This window comes from Xiphophorus maculatus, chromosome 18 (genome assembly GCF_002775205.1).
Source record: "Xiphophorus maculatus strain JP 163 A chromosome 18, X_maculatus-5.0-male, whole genome shotgun sequence".
In the NCBI taxonomy this organism is placed as follows: Eukaryota; Metazoa; Chordata; class Actinopteri; order Cyprinodontiformes; family Poeciliidae; genus Xiphophorus; species Xiphophorus maculatus.
In genome coordinates this window covers 24,367,751-24,385,248 of record NC_036460.1, presented here as the reverse complement: position 1 = coordinate 24,385,248, position 17,498 = coordinate 24,367,751, and the positions used below count along the sequence as shown (strand labels likewise).

Here is a 17,498-nt window from a genome sequence, read left to right as displayed (position 1 = left end):
ACAGATATAAGCCAGAGGAAGATGTTTCCTGACTTCAGTATTATCTGAGGGGGCATTCTTTTCTCCGGCCTTATCTCTCTGTCAGTAATGGGCCTTCAGTGATTCCTGCCAGATATCCGCCGTGGACGGACCGTTAGGCCGGGCAGATGGAGCAAAGCTTTCCAAGATACTGTAGATCTGGAATGCTCTGTTTTTCCACACGTCTCTGCCCGTCGGTGATCGGTAATTCCCACTGAATGGCAGCTTGACAGACACTGGTCTTCTGCTTCATAGCAAAGCAGGAGGGTATGAGGACGGGAGGAGTGATTGAGCCGCGGCGCCGGAGGTGTTGCACAGGGAACTCTTCTTTGACCACCTCCTCTATCAAAAGTGCAGGAAGAGTTCATCTCTTCCGGGTGCGATAAAGATTTGAGTAAAAGAGCTTTTGAAGTGACAGATAATGGATATCTTCATCTGGCCCTCCTGACTCGAAGCTCAGGTACGGCTTTTATTGTTTTGTAGAACAGTCCACTGAGGGGAAGGGTGCCACGCCAGAACTGTCTTAAAGTCTTTGACGGTTAAAAGAGACAGGTGGAAACTTCAAAAGGCGGCAACCTGTGTGCAAACCTATCTCTGGCTCCTGTTGGCAAATTAATGAGGCGTTGATTACCTTGTGAGCATATTATCTCATATATATAATCTCCAAAATGAGTTTACTCCCCATTTCCTCACTTTACAATGGCAGATTCTGATTTGGAGGACACAACAGAGAATGCTTGATGAAGACTCAGAGGCATCAACAAGGAGCCGAGCTGTGACAACATGCAGGATTCCCACTGCCCTCTCTTTGGGATGATCTAAACTAGAGTTGTCCCCACTGAAGTAGAAGAGACTCAGCTGGGGGGCTTTGAAGTACTGCTCCATTATTACACGGATGATCTCTTTTGCTCCGCTATTATACATCCAACACACTATATCTTGAGACAGCTCTCATCCCTCAAACAACTACAAATCTAGGCGGCGCCCAGTCGGCCGGAAGGAGCGGAGAAACTGGTGAGACACAGAGATAACCAAGGAGTATTTACAGCACCGCAACACGCCACGTTTGTGCAATTTTCTCCCATGTTAGACCGTTTTATGCTCAGATTTTATGATTTTATGTAGCTCATTCTTTAGGGTACTGTATCGCCGATATTCTTTACTTGGTTACCATCTATTTTTGGAGCATGTAAATCAGCAGCTGCGGAGAGAAGAAACAGAATGTCACGAGAAGAGCGAGTGATTTTCATGTTTGGCCCTCTTGAGCTTTAACACTGCATCTGGCACCCATAGGAGTGTGTGTGGGGGGGAGCTTGTGTGTGTGTGTTTAAGCTGTTTAGGCAATAACTGCTTTGTTTCCTGTGTCAAAGTAAATACTGCAGCTCTTAAAGCTGCACACACCCATGACAAAAAGCCTGCTTGTTTTTCCAAAGGTCATCTTTCTCATGTTATAAACTCTATCTTTCAAAATGACACTAGCCAGGTGTATCTTATTGGACTGGATGGCTGAAACTTGAAGAAAGAAGACATTTTAGATGTTTAACAATTTATTTGCTTAGCAAACAGCGGCCTCAGTAGTTTGCGGTGAACGGTAACCAACCAAAACATCCTGGCTCCGCCTCCTGATGCTGGTCTCTGGCTTGATTATACGCTCCTGAGGAATGGCATCCCCGTCTTTAATCAGCCTTTGTGGCAAGTCAGCTATAGTTGGGTTGCTTTGATCACTCTGCCACAAACAGCGCATCCAAACCGATTCCACAGGGGAGTGGTTGAAGTCAGGGCAAGGAGGGCAGAAGTCCGCCTCTGTCTGTTACGTCTCAACGACCCCACGTCAGCTTACTTGTATAACGGCAGGATGGGCTCTCGGGTCTGGGACATTTCTTGTGGTCTTGCATTGCCAGTATAAATTCCAAAAGTTCATTTTTTGTGGAATTTTGCTTTCTCCTCTTCTGATTTCTGAATGGTCAGAGGTGTTGATTCTTTTAGTGGACAGAGTTCGCTCACAGGCTGTTCAGACTGCCAGTGGGTGTGAAATCTCATCTTGATATTTCTGATGGCAAGCTTTGTTTTGTTGTTGTTGTTGTTTTAACAAGGGAATTCCACCCAACACAATCCCACTGTCTAAGTTGTTTGTTATTGGTATAGAGAATTTGCTACTCTACTTTAAGGCAAAACCAACCTTTGCATTTTATATACAGATGTGGGAGCATTTAACACCAAATGAACAGCTCCTACTGACAAGGAGCATGTTACAACAAAGATGTAGCTGCAGCTGTAGCTATAGCTTTTTGTGCTACAGTGAGCCCCCGTCTATTTCTGGTTCCGTATTTGCAGATGAACCTACTCAAAGCTATTTCTGTGGGACACGACTCCAATTTATTCAAGGGTTGTCCACCTATTTACAAAGTATTCTGTACCACATATCTGAAATATTTAAAATAAAATGTCATTTTTGAAGCATAAATACCTAGGCGCTACTTCACACACTCTTGGCCAATGAGGATTACCAAAGAAAGACAAATCTACAGTGAAACACGGCAGTGGCAGCAGCATGTGGCTGCTTTTCTTCAGAAGAAACTGGGGTTTTTGTGCAGGTTAAAGTAATAACACAGTTACAAATAGTTTAGTGCTAAAACTTCAGAAGTCTACAATACAGCTGACTATAAAGAGGAATTTCATTCTACAAAACAAAAAAAGACTCTGTGATTGGAAAATCAAAGCCCTAAGTTTAGAACTAAATTTATTTAGTTCTAAACCCTAGAACTAAATAAATGGTTGAAAATGTGTCTACTCTTGTAAAGAGGACTGTGGACAAGAGATGTCCTAACAATCCAAAGGATTTGTTGAAGATTTGCAAGGCGTAGTGGGCAAATGTTGCTAAGTCTGTGGCTTGATGAGAGTCTGAAACTAAAAATCTGTTTCCTTTTCTGTTGAATTGTACAGTATATAATTCTCAATGAAGAAAAGTTTTGAGGTCTTTAGTAAGGTCTCCTTTTTTTACATCTCTTCTTGAATCTATACATGACAAACATGGGGAAATTTTGTATAATATAAAAGTTATTTCTAAAATGTAAACTTCGCTGCCTCTATAAATAAACTCATGTCAACAAATTCTGGCCAGCACATGATGGCGTCTTGTTGCTTCATATTTCGTCATAGCACAGGTGTAGCCCATTAAGCCAAAATGCCCTCTAAGGCCTTATGTCTATCACTGGAAAATATCAATTATCAATTCAGAACACTAAGAAGTTTCAAGATATATATTTTTTAAAAACTTTCACTCTTCCTTGAAATGTCCCTCCGTGGTTCCGAGGGGGTCAGTGGGTGCAGAAGGCTGGGCTTCAGACTCGGTGTTGTGTCTTCGTCACTCAGGCGGGCTGCGGCGCACAGAGCCGCCACCGGTCACAAACAGCAGACCTGTGCCAGCTGGGTAACACATGGCTCGGTCCCCGCTGCTGGGTTCGGCTTGTTTATGAAAGCTTCCATCCTTTGCCTGCGTGGAATCTCTGAAGCTGCGCGCAAGCCCACAGTGGAAAAGGGGAGTCGCAGTTTACTCAGACGGAGGCTATTTATTTTCCCCGGCTGACGTGGAGGGAGCGCAGGCTGGACCGCTGGACTGTGGGCACCGCTCCGCCGCGTCTCCGAGCCGGGGAGGAGAGGACACCGCAGCGCTCACCTGCCGGGATTTCTATTTATTTTCTCTTGTTATTATTTTACATATACACCTTTCAAAGCCTGTTATTTTATTTTATTTTTTCTCCCTTCTTCTTCTACCAGAGCTCACTCTGGTGGCTTCCTCTGTGGAAACAACTATCCCCCACTCAGCGATGACTGCTGTGAACGATCCACCGGCTCTCTGTAATTTCTCCGCCGCCCGCCCTTAGAATAAAAACAGGCCGGCTGTGAAACAACTCAGCTCGGTCACTGTTGTCTAACAGCTGGGATTTACACTTTACAATGTCTTGACGTGGAGGGGACGACGTAAAGATCATGACAGTGAGTAGCAGTTCATTTAGAGTACTTTATGCTGCTGCGACTTTATTTCTGACTGAGCGGTGCATGGATCGGGGTCAGTTTTATCACCGCTACAGTCGGTGGTACAGGGCGTTTCAGGCAGCGCCGCTGCCGGGTTCCTCTTGGGACTTTTGGTGGTGTGAAGGGGTGTGTGTGTGTGTGTGTGTGGGGGGGGGGGGGGGGGCGATTACATCATTAGACTGAAGGATATGCATGATTGTGCATATTTATTGTTGACTCATTTACAAATGAAATGCTTCTTTAAAAAAATAAGCTGTTAATTATAGATGCTTAATAACATAATGATAACATGTCTCGGATGCCTTTTGGCGTGAGCTCTATGGAAAAGCAGCCTGGGCGTATGCGATGATGCCCCTTTAAATACCATCTAGAGGAGGACTCATTTGTAAGCGTAGTATTCTTTCTCATTGCAAATAAACGCCCCCCTCCCCTGACTTTAAAAAAAAAACACCCACCCGGCTGTGGGGTTGATAACGGTGCAGCTGTCAATTTGCATGTATTTTATTGGTCGAACCCAGCCTGTGTACAGTCTCTCTCTCTCTCTCTCTCTCTCTCTCTCTCTCTTTCTCGGTTAATCCCACAGCGGATCAAGCTCTGCAGCTCCGCGTGCAGCCTGCTGGCGTCTCGCGCCGTCTATCTAGGCGGCTCTCTCTCTCTCTCTCTATAAATATATATATATATATATATATATATGAACTACTCACTTTAAATGATTGCATTATTTGGGTGATGTGACCACGGCGTATTGACGCGATAGAGGCTGCCTGGAGAGCGGCGAGGCTACTAATGTCGGAGGTAGCGCTTGAAGGAACGTAAAGGATCGGTGGACCGAGATTTAAGACGCGATTAGCACCTAACAGGGCGAGAAAAGCCAACCATGACAGACCGGGTCTCACACCACTGGGGCTGGTGACCATACTGTTCCACCAGGCAGGGCGCCGGATGAGCGCATTGGTAAGATTCTGACTCTCTGTACCTTCCTTCTATATGTACAGGACCGGATTTAAGGCTAAATTTCACTTCCCGGGTCTATACCCACCCACGCACCTTCTAAACCCCCTCACCCACCCAGAGGTTAAAGGGATAATTGTTGTTATTTATTTATTTCTTTTGAGTAAGATTGTGTGAATGTATTATCAATGTTAATACCCTTATCTGCAATAGATAACAAATAGATGTTACAATTTCTTATGGTAGTGAGCTTGTGTATATACATCATCAGGGTCTTGGCTAACAGAACTCTGTTTAATTAGCTGATTTTCATGATCCAAAACAACCAAAACTAAGATTGGTATACTTGGGATGAGACTGGGAAAACATGTTGTACTGGCAGATATCAACTGACAAAGATATGTTTAAGTTTGTTTTCTTTTCTTTCTTCTTTTTTTGGCGAACAACAGCAGTGTCCATCCATCCATCCATCCATCCATCCATCCATCCATCCATCCATCCATCCATCCATCCATCCATCCATCCATCCATCCATCAATTTTCTTACACCCTTGTCCCTAGTGGGGTCGGGAGGTGCTGGTGCCTATCTCCAGCTAACGTTCTGTGCGAGAGCAGCAGTATCATTATTTTTACATTTAGGTTGCCATTGAACAAATGACTCCATATTGCAAAATTCAGAAGTTTTCTGATTGATCCTCATCAGTCAGAAAACTTAATGAGGTCAACTGATATTTGTGCTTTTTGTGATGTCATTGACCGAAACACACAAAGCAGTATTAGCAGTTTTTTTCTTTTGTTTTGTTTTTGTTTGTTTACTGAAATCTGGCAGCTTTACCAACGGTTGCTTGGCAAAGATGCTTAATATCAGCTGATATGCTTTAGCATTTTCAATTTAAAGGGAAAAAAATCAGTTAAAACAGGAGAGGTCTTTCACTGGTTGTGTTTCTCTATCGGTCGGAAGTGGCAGATTAGAAATATCAGAAAACGAAAAAATGGTGTCTGCAGGAAATGCCTGATTATTTCACCTATTTTTTCCCAGGTCTGGATAAATGTGGAGAAAAAAGAAAATTCACTGTTGAAAATGTTTTTTTCCCTTCCTTTTCTTGGTCTAAAAATCTAAATTTCTAAAAACATTTTAAAAGACCTATATTGATTTCTACAAAGATAATATCCTTTATCTATGGGGTGCCAAAACAAAAACTAGTCTGTAATTATAATATTGGGCCTCTAGAGCCACTAAGCTGACGGGACATTTGTTTTGCATCTGGACCCTCTTAGATTATCGTTTTAAATTGGATTTTTGGTTCTGTGCCAGACAAAGCATTAATCATAATGGTTTGATTCAAGACGCATCTTTATCAATGCATGTAAATCCAGACAACATTTCTGTAAGTATTACAAATGAAGAAAGAAAGACATGTCACTTGATTTGGTCAACTGGTGAAAATGAAAAAGCAGACCAGTGAAATTACTGGTTTACCAGCCTGCTAAACCAGTAACCACCTCAACATTGTGCTTTTTAATAAAACAAAAGATGTTTTGTACTCAACTGAGTAGAATTTTAAAAAAGCAATGAAAACATTTGAAATATGATTTCCACATTGTTCACCCACTTGACTTCTTGGAGACCCTAACCTATAATGTAAAATGCTGCCATTGTTTTCTCTACTACTTGACAACATATAGGCTAAATCTCATATCCCATTTAAAGTGGACTTACAATTTTTTCCAGACATTTGCATGTCAGTCTCATCTCTGCAGCAGCTTTACTTCCATTCCCTTCGACTTGTTTCTCGCAGAAATGCAAGTTCCTCAGAAGGGCTTTATGATTCCACATCCCATCAGCACTTTTCAGATGGATTCTAAGATGCTGAGTCACATTGCTTTCCCACAACAAACACGTTTCCCGCACTTCCTTTTGCATTAAGCAGCTGCGTGGTCTTGTGGGCCTAACGTATTATAAGTTTATTATGATAAGCATAACGGCAAGCACTTCTATGTTTCCCCTAGTCCGTTCGGTCTTGCATGAGAAGCAGAGCGGATTCCGTCCTCTTGGTCTACACCGGCATTTAGCAAGCTTTATAATTAATTAGTTTGCAGAGCAGCTCATAATGTGTTCACAGAGGAATGTGTTGTTAATTTGTCTTTGCCCCGAGAGAAATTTGGGTGTGCTTTGCTTTTTATTAGGTATTAAAAGTAGTGAGACATTCTGATGAAGGTGCGCTGCTTTGGAGGGGAGAAAAAAAGAAATATTGGAACAATCAAAGGCTCTGGTTTGGTGGAGATTTGTGGATGGTTGTAAACAACAGGGACATTTTCATTAGTTGCGCACCAGTCTGTCAGCTGGTGCAACACAGACAAGGTCAGACAACAGCTCCAGACTCACCTGTTCGTGCCACAGTTTGCTGTGCATTAACATTTCTCCGTCGCTCTCACCCAGCGCTCATAACACTCTGTTTAGTCCCTGTGCTGCTGTGCAGATGTAGCAGTAGGCAGTGGAGCGGTGTTCCGACACGTTAAGCCACAAAGACCCCTCCCTTACGATGCATGTTTGTGTCAAATGTTGCACAAGGCCATTCCAAGCAATCTGCTATGCATTTAGAAACAGAGTAACATAAATCTAATTACAGTATTCATAAGCAAAGTTCAGCAATAGTTCTTCTGCCATCTATATGAGGACTGAAGAAGAGTGAAAACTGATCGTCTCAGAGGAGACCTTCTGGATCTAACAGAAAAAGCTGTAAAAGACTTAGCTTTGGCATGAAAACAAAGGAAAATGTGGAGGAATTTCTGAAATGGCTGAGATAATTACAGATGTGAGTCCTTAAATTATATACCATATAGAACAGACTGTTTGTGCTAGTAGCCAGCCTGCACTCAGCTGCTTAACAGACGTGGCTTATAGCTTGCAAACTGTAACGTTAAAAGCATATCGGCTTAATGAGAGTGATGGGTGGTGCTCTTTCAGTTTCCTCATCTTGACTGTCCCTGTTCTCATGACCAGGATTTTCCAAATAGCTGGGTTTGTACTTCGCTGCAGAGGGGAAAACAATTAGAATGGGTTTCTAGACTTCATACAGCTGGAGAAAAGAGTCTTAAATAAAAAAAAAACATATAAAATGTGGAAATGAAACTGAAGTTCATGCAAAACAATTAATATAGTTAAAGAAATATAAAAAACTAATGGCAATCCAACTCAATCAATTACCAATAAAATGCTGAATAAGAGGGTAACATGGTTCTGTCAATAACAACATAGTTTTACCAAATTCTGTTCTGAAACATTAAGCACTTTTTTCAGTTGGATTCAGTATCACAGTATATATATCAAGTATATGTACATAGGTAACATGACATAAAGTTTTATATGTAAATAAATTAGCTGACAAAGCTTCCTGCAATAAACAGCAACATGTTTCCACACACAGCCACTCTGTTCAGAATATCTGGCATAAGTAGTACATGGGCTCAGCTGTTGGTACAATAAGACAAACGTCTGTAAAACTGCAGGAGGAAGGAAGTTCCTGCAAGTCAGGAAGTGCTTTGTGGTTGCCTGTCAAAAACCACAACACTTCTGTGACTAATCCAAACTTCCCTGTATTCTCCTTTTATGTTTTTCCTCCCTTTCCTTTTTCTATGTACACTCTTTTAGGCATTTCATCCTCAATCTCCATTCTTTTTTTTTTTCCTTTTTTATCTTACAGGATTATCGAGAGGATGGCATGGACCTGGGGAGCGACGCATCCAGTCGCTCCAGCTCAGAGTCCAACTCCAACAAGGTTACACCCTGCTCTCCTTCTCTTGACCTTGCCAATCTGGAGGACTACAAATCCTCCCCGTCCCCAGATCTGGGCACTCTAGATGACTACGAGGAGGATGAGGACTACCAGGAGTACAAGAAGAAGGTGATGGAGGAGTGGGAGAGTGAGTATGGCGAGGAATACACCTCCCCGCAGCCCCCTGGTCAAGATGAAAGCAAAGAGAGCGCTGTGAATGGTAGCGGTCTAAAAGAAGGCTACAGGAAGTCGGCGAATGCTCGCAGCCTCGCCGAAGAATTCCAGGATGTGAAGACGGTCCCGCCCCTGCCGGCCCCCGCAGGACGCACCGCCACCTCCGTGGCAACTGTCCCTGATGAACTGAAGCAGAACGGGAATTTGATTCTGCACCAGAGCAACCAGCTCCACTCTTCCAGCACAGCTGAGGGAGGACCAGAGACTCCCAAAGCTGGCCACCGCAGCTCCGGTAAGGGCAGGGGGAGCCGCAGCAGTGGCAGGGGTGCTGGTGGTGGCGGAGGAGGAGATGGTGGAGGAGGAGGAAGTGGAGGAACTGGGGGTCCGATGCGGGAGTACAGAGAGGAGGAGGAGAGCGTAGAGGAGGAACCCCTGCCCACAATGGATTGGGCGGCCCTGGAGAGACACCTGGCCGGTCTACAGTGCAGAGAGCAAGAGAACCAAAACCTGAACCACAACCAGAACCACATGGGCAAGACCAACTACACCTCGGTGAGTGTGCACTTGTCTACACATCGTTCTTGAATCTTGCTGTGCTGAGCTTCTCATGTCAAAGGTCATCTCTGTCATAATAAACTCTCCAGCAGCCGTAATCCTGCAGTCAGCCATGTCAGATAGACCCTGGAAACACAAGGTTAGCTCAGCTGGAGTAAGGAAGAGGGATTAGTTGGCTAATGTAGCGCTAAACTATGTGACCCATGCATCTATTACCATGACGATCAGGACAGTCTAACACAGCTGGAAGGAAGTGGAGGCTGTGAAGGAGCAGCAAACACACAGCCGACTGTTAATTCATAGTGTTGATTGGGGAAGCTTTAAGGGGGCATTCACACCAGCCTTGTTTAGTCCGCGTTAATCCAACTCTAGTTCATTTGCCTAGAAAGTGTGGTTTGTGTGAACTCTGATGCGAACCAAAACAGTTAATGCTGTTTCACCTAAAAAGCTAGGTCTTGGTTTGGTTGAAATGAGCTCTGGGCGTGGTTCGAATGCATAGGTTGCAAGCAGACTGGAGACTACTCCAACGCTCCAAAAGTGTGAAGCGGACTACAGCATAGGGAATTTGGGGTAAATACAACCTAAACAAACGTGCGGGTCTAGCTCTTGAAATGGCTTGTGGCCTTCTGCCTATGACAAAGAAAATCCTAAAACCACTCAAATCTGACACAAGTTAATTTCTGTTTACATTTTGCGAAGAAGGAAGTTAGATATATGGATCGATGTCTTCTGCTTAGGAGGTTTTTGTGTCTTTTCCGTCAGCGGTCTTGGTGCAGCGCCACCACAGGCGAGGGGAGGGACAGGTTCTTCTAAGGGTTGGATCATTTGACACAGCACAATGTGGAAAACGAACCTGCTGCAAATGGAACAAATGTTGCAATTTCGCTTTCTAATCAAACGGAATCTAGCAGATTATCACGTGTGAAAAAATAAATCACATACATTATCAGTCATTTTGGGTCTGAAATTTTAAAAAATCTAAGATCAGAGTTGTAAATATAAAGAACCCCAGCTCATAATTCTTAATATTTCATAGCTGGTGACGGTCTTACTCTAGAGTTTGGTTGCTGACCAACTAGAATTGATGTCGAACAAAATTTCTAGAGATGGGAACGTTCTTTGTTGTTGCCATGTGGCGCTTCCACCAGAAGAGGGCAGTGTTGCATCGACGTTGAGCCTCTCCTGGCACGTGGACGCATTCCCATCAGCTCCAGCATGAAAGCTGGATATTTATTACCATGGCAGCTTGAATCATAACTCTGACTCACTCCCATAGTTTAAGTGTTGGTCTGAGGGTCCAAAAGGGTGTAGCCTTAAAATGTGCAGTGGAAAATTGAACCAACAGCGGGTAAATGTTTGCTTGAAAAACACAGAATGATGCTTCCCCCCAAACACCTCTTCCTCTGTTGATATGCGAGCACCAAGACCTTTTCCTCAGTGCACACACACAATGGCTGTGACCCGAGCTATTGTGGCTGTGTTGTGTGTGTTGTTTGTCTGTCCTGGAGTCCCGAAGCCCTCCTCTCTCCTCCTCCTCCTCCCTTTGTCTCCTTGAGGCACGTCAGGAATGCAGCGGAAGATGTGGGAGATGAAAGAAAGGAAGGAGGGGAGGGAAAGGACAGGAACGAGGAGCGAGCAGTTCAGGACAGCATGGCTCGTGTGTTTGTGTCAGCTCATTACCTGCTTCCGTCTAAAACAAGAAGACCACCCCCTGCTGTGCTTTAGACGGGGGGAGTCTGCCCTCCCTTCCTTCAGGCATACAAATGATACAAATGACCTCGGTGGACAAAAACTTAGAACCATATGAATCGAAGACTGTGGCATCAGATTCAGAGAGATTCTTGGAGATGATTCTGGGACTAAATAAAGTTCCAAGGAAAACCATGCCAAAGTTACGTTAAGACAAAAATAATAATTTAGGGCCTATTCCCTTTAAAGATGCACTGATTGGCCGATACCAACTTCCACTTTGCTCACCTTGATTTCAATTGACTGAGATACTTTTTTTAATTTTAAGAACACATCACAAAGAGAAAGAAAATCTGCTGCAGGGTGTTTGATAGAGGTAGTAATTTTGAATGCAAAATAAAGTGAAAAAATTACAAGATTATCCCCAAATACATGTGAAAGCTCACGTTCTTAGTCTGTACTTGATTTTTTTGCAGCACGATGATGTGCATTACAGGTGGTTGTTTTGTTTACGAACCAAAAAGGATGATAAGACGTAATGCTTCAACATGATAAGTATATTGGTTTAAGATTCGTGTTAGAACTGTTTATTTGGAAGAAACAGAAGTCTCAGTGCTTTGTTTGGGATCCAAACTGGACCTAGTTTTAGAACCACTAAGGGTGTAGAGGCGAAAATAAAGCCTTAATTGGTCCTTCAGATGAAAGTATTATACAAAAGCAAACAGTGAAGCAAATCTTGATCATGTTTATTCTCATTAAGAGACGTAAAACAAGGTGCAGACTGTATACAGAGATGGTTTGAAACATTGTGGAGTTTAGATGGAAACACGTCACCATTTTTGTCATCTTTGTTCCTTTTGCACGAGTCTTTCTGCGCTACACTGTTCCCATGATTACTGCTGAAATTTCTCCATTTGTTGTGTTCAGACTCGACTAAAACATGCTCACAGTGAATGCAGAAGATGTACAGATGGCACCGTCCAGATGCCTTCAGCTATTTAATGTTGGGGACAATTAGGCCTTCAATATAAATCATTACATAAAAGACGGCTTTTTCAGAAGTTCTGCTTTTTATCTGCTGGATAACAAAAAAAAAATCCATGATTAACTTTATTCCTTTTACTATTTGCAACCTGTAAAATAGAGATCTACTCATCTTCTTTGTCCTGGTCCAAATTAGTACCTGATTTTCTTTAAGGTTTGACATGAAATGCATTTTCAGTTGTTTCTGCAGTTATGAGACAGTCCTAAATTTGCCGGACACAGCCAAGGACAAAAGTAATGGCTTTTTAAACGGTGTTAAATATTTTAGATCCACACAGGCCGGACCCACCAGTGAGACACTTAAGTGTGTTCATTTGCAGACGGGCGTGTCTGTCTGAGATGTCGCAGGGGTCCACTGGGACTGAAACAGTCACGCATCAGGAGATCTTAGAAAGCATCAGGACTAAAGAGAAGCACAACACAAGGCTCCTAATCTGCAGTGATCACTGCATTGACTCTCAGAAGTAGTCGGAGCCCCTGAACTTTATCACAGTTTCTAATTTTGTTACCATTCAAAATATATATTATAAAAATAAAATGTGCTGTGCATTTGTGTTCATCCCTGTACAAATGCAAGTTTGTTCAGGGCACGTGTCTGCCAGCGTAGCAGACCTGTGTGTGTCTTGTTTCATCCTGCTGGAAAGGCAGCCTACCCCTGGATTCCCATCAACTCCTGAAGAAAATCCTCCCCTCAGCACAATGCTGCCACCACCATGCTTTAACATAGAGAGCACCACATACAATGCCTTACCAAATATTCGATTCTGCTGTCAGATTTTCAAAAGCTGGGAGATTTTTTTTAACCTCCCTTCTGCAGTAGCAACAGAGAATTTATTTTCTCAGTGACCATAAAAATCTTCAGTTGTTTGAATCCCATTCAGCTCTGCATAAAAGGCAGCAGGTGTGTTTGTTCAGGGTGTGGTCTCCAGCTGCTGCAGAGTCAGTGCATGCCTGCAAGCAGTACGTGTGGAGGCACGGTGACCCCACCTTTTAGCTAGTCTCTAATGGATCTGCAGAAACGTGGGCAGAGAGGTTTCCACAGGGACCTCAGGCACACCCAGGGTAGCATGACCTCTCCCCCTTTAATTAAACCCAGGATAATAAAATCAGAGCAATATTTTTTCTTCTTCTCCAGCCTTCAAGTTAAGAAAAACTGAGAGACGGTCTTCGTGTTCAGTATGGCTGTCAGTTCTCAAAAAGGGTATTTATTGTATATTCTCCAAGTGATATACTGCAGAGGTGTTAAAACCTGTGCCTACAGGCTACTACTTTTCTGTGTCAGAATTCACACACCCAGACGCGCGTACACGTTTTACAAACGCCCTGTGGGCAGACTGTGGTTATAAAGATAGCGTCTCTGCTGAGACCTGCAGCACTAAATCTGCTTAAAATGTGCCAAGAAGAAAACCTCTGTCACTCAGACACGTATTTGCTAAACCTGCTAGAAGGTTTACGCCGCATGCTATGTAAAGCCTCGAGGGAAATGTGCGGCTTGATGCACACAAAAGACTCATTGTTCAGTGACACACAACAAAAAAGTTTGATGAAACAGATTTCACCTTATTCCAGAGACACGATTTTGTGCTTTGGACCCCAGCTGTAAATTTCTTCTACTACCCAAAAATAACAAAAAAAAGTTTCAGATGAATGTTAGATTGGACACTACTCTAATAGTTACATTAATACACCATAATTTAGCATCACTTTTTTGTCATATTTGGGTTTTTAATTCTACTTTTTTCACATTCCTCCAAAGTTCTGCCATACTGGAGGGATTCTTTTGTTGTTTTTCAGTACATCCTTTCTATGTTTCCAGTATTTCCTTTATATTTCACATAAAACTATAAAGGCTGCAGGAAAATAAAATATGCAGACTTGGATCTGAGCTTTACTGTCTTTGTGAATAATTCGGTATAACATAGCTTTTTATCAGAATCCTTGTTTTAAAAAGAGAGAGAATAATTTAATAATAAAAAAAAACACATCTCTGTCAGGGTGCAATAAAAGTAGTTCACATTCTGAGTTTTACCAAGGAGATTTTTTTTTTCAAATCAGTTTTGATTTGATTAGATTTCCCAAAAGCGAACATCAGTTTATACGGACGGATGTCTCAATCAGAGTGCTAGTCTTCAAACAATGCCATCTATCTGCTTGAGAACTTGAAAGTGGAGTAATATTGCACACTATATTTTATTAGTACTGTTTCAAATTTATTCAAAAAGAATGTTCCTGACACTGTAGTATCAGGTGTTTCTTCCCAATGACTGACATATTGCCCCAACTACAGTTTCCGCTAGACAGCCACAACATTTTAAAACCTCTTTTTGCCTTGGCTCTATTCTATAAAAATCTGTTTTTTACATATATGTTTAAACTGTCACCATGTCCTGACAGTGTAATATGAGCTCCTCTGCCTCCTCCCTGTGGTCCTACCGCCATCTGCAGTAATAGACTGCTTGGTCAGAAACAACCAATCAGATCCAGGAGGATGGTCTTAGCGCCGTCAATCATGCCAGTGTACACATTGCTCACATCGTCCCCCTTGCTCTCTGGTTTGCTACAGCTAGTTACCCACAATGGAGCCTGTCGTGAATGCTCAAGCTAGTTAGCTTGTCCATCAATGATGGCGGATGAGCAGTTTTCAGGTAATGGTAAGTTGTTTCTCCGCTGTTGGCATAGCTGCAGCACGTACAAGAGGGTGATTGACAGCGCTAAGACCCTGGCTGTGATTGGTTGTTTCTGGGCGGACGTGGTGCATTTCTGCAGATAGAAATAGGACCACAGAGAGGAGGCAAACAAACTGGATTTTTTTTTCCACAAATCATTTGTTTCATACTGTCATAACATGGTGACAATTTGAAAAAATTACATGTAAGAAAAATATGTATTTTTATAAAAGTTACCTACTGCAGCTTTAAGGGCAAGCACAACAAGTGATGTAGTGATTATGTATGGTTTGTGAGATCAGCCAGCTGTAGGGTTTAGAGGTATTAACAAAACTCAGAGATCATTTTTGATAGAATGTAAGATATATTGTTAAAATCTGATATTTGCACTGGAACAACCGGATCACATTCGTCATTTCTAAAAGTCTTGTCATTGCTGGTTTAAGAGAGAAAAGGGGTTTTTTTTTGTTGTTTTTTTTTAAGGCTGTTATGGTGCTGCCATAGAGAGCCAACTTAATTCATAAAAGTACAAAAATGTTATGAGAACACCTCTTACAATACATGTAGCTTCATTCTTTGTTGCTAAAGATTTATAAGACTCAAAACGTAAAGCAATATTCTTCAATAAACCCATGTAAAATGTCCTCCTGCTTAATAAACTTAGCACTATGCTGTGAATGTCGTAATAAGGGTTGGGAGTGGTTTAGTGACAGCCTAACCTTGACAGTAACCCTATCTGAGCACAGCATACAGAGCAGGTCACATGACGGACTAGACAGAGAGAAAGAATCTGTAACCAAGTCTCTTTTTACCCTGTGAACATCGATATAAACACAGTTTGATTACTTAGAAACCATCGGATTTGCTATGACATACATGGCCTCGGACACAAAAGGTTCATCCATTCTCAGAACGCATATTATCTGATTAAAACAAAACCCTGAAACATTTTTAGTGCTTATTCTCTCATTTTCAGCTCTCAGCTGAGGCAAAGCAGAACTATGTAACAGCCAAGTGTTGTTTAAAATTATCATATAAACAGTCAAATAAGCCGAGAACCGATGTAAACTGTACGAGTGTGCAGTGCTCTGCTACAGAAAAGCACTTAATGGTGTCTGAAAATAAAAGCCGAGAAGCTCTTTATTGGCATGTTCAGCCGCTGGACTGCATCGACAAGCCTCCGCTAACAACCTAACTACCATGTTTACCCAGAACTCGCTGTGCCACGTAAGGGAAAAGATTTCTGTCTCCAAACAGTTGGAGGCAGAAAAAAATTACAGGGTTTGAAAGCCTTGAACACATGGTGGAGGGGATATGAATAGGTCCAAGCACTCAGAGTGAGGAGGTCACGAGAGAGTCGGACTGTGGGGCTTTAAAAGCAAATGTAGGTGAGAACTACAGGCTCAGAGTTGTTGCACTGGATAAACATGATGGTCTGACAATACAGAGTAACGCACAATCAAGATTTGCTTGGGCAGAGCATGAACGCCGAGAGGGCAGAGCTACACCCAGGTGTGGTGAACTCTTTCTGAGTTTTTTTTTTTTGTCTAATTCCACCACATATAACAAACATCACCCCACCATGTGTGTGTGAGTGTGTGATACTAGCCGAAGCACGCCCGACCCGCGGCACGCCAGAACTCAAACACACATAAACTGTCTGGAGCGGTCTCAGCTCCTGTGTCTCCTGTTGCCTTAAACACACACGCTCAATCTCAGCTGTCCACATCAGATGAAAGGATAACGTTTTATCTTCTCATCTACTCTGACCCTGCTAGTGTTTACACAAGTTATCTGTTGTTTCCTATCTTTGTTCTTTTTTTCTGTGGAATATTTTTTTCCATCTGAGATTAACCTTGGATTCCTCACAGCAAGTTGGGCATTTAACACAGGTAAACACCCAGCTTCCTTACTAGAACGAAGATGTTAGTTCGTAAATGTTCAGACAGAGTTAGACAAGTCTTTTGGCAAAAAGCTTTACATTTATTTATAGCTCAGGGCTCTACATGCTTCTGCTGTGACATGTTGTTTCTCCAGCTTGTATGGACCTGGAATCAGACAACAGTTTTGCTTCGAAAATAACTTTTTAAGCCAGCTATTTTTCAGTCTTTTTAGTCATTTCTAAGCTCTACTTTACCACTTTGGTGAAAGGAGAATACCTTTCCAAATGCTTGTCATGTGCATTTGAGCCGGGCTTTATGAAAGTCGGGATTTTTTCTTCCGCTGTGCAGCTGCTTTGAATATCTTCTTACCTTAAGGGGCAAAGAGTTTACGTGCTGCACCAAGCTGAGCTCAAAGAGGTAAAAAAAATTTTTAAAAAACCCGGCTGGTTAAAAACTGGACCTTTTGTCCAAACTGAAAAGAATTACAGATTACGACTAAATTATGCAATCGACAACTGGAACCACAAAGCGGATTGCACTTGTAGATTGTTTTTTGTGGAAGAGTAAAAACTGCAGGTGCAAAGTTTTACTACATGCTACCTTAAATGGATAAAGCTTAACCACAGTCACATGATCTCTCTTTTGCCCCCGTTGATCCAGTACACCTAGCAAGTCTGATGTGCTAAAGGGTTTGCTTAGATTAAAGT

The 17,498-nt window shown here is 42.5% G+C and overlaps 1 protein-coding gene across 4 annotated transcripts in view; it reads left to right on the top strand.

The window, feature by feature from the left end:
- The window catches only part of LOC102236326 (schwannomin-interacting protein 1), a 275,773-nt gene that overhangs the window by 219,416 nt on the left and 38,859 nt on the right, over positions 1–17,498 (top strand). For 2 of the 4 annotated variants that reach the window (XM_023351089.1, XM_023351088.1), the window contains one exon: positions 8,709–9,506. In XM_023351089.1, the coding sequence (XP_023206857.1) occupies positions 8,709–9,506 (798 nt within the window). Of the gene's footprint in view, positions 1–3,408; positions 4,015–4,643; positions 5,008–8,708; positions 9,507–17,498 lie in introns of those variants that run through there. The other 2 variants (XM_023351091.1, XM_023351090.1) reach the window with 2 other exon arrangements.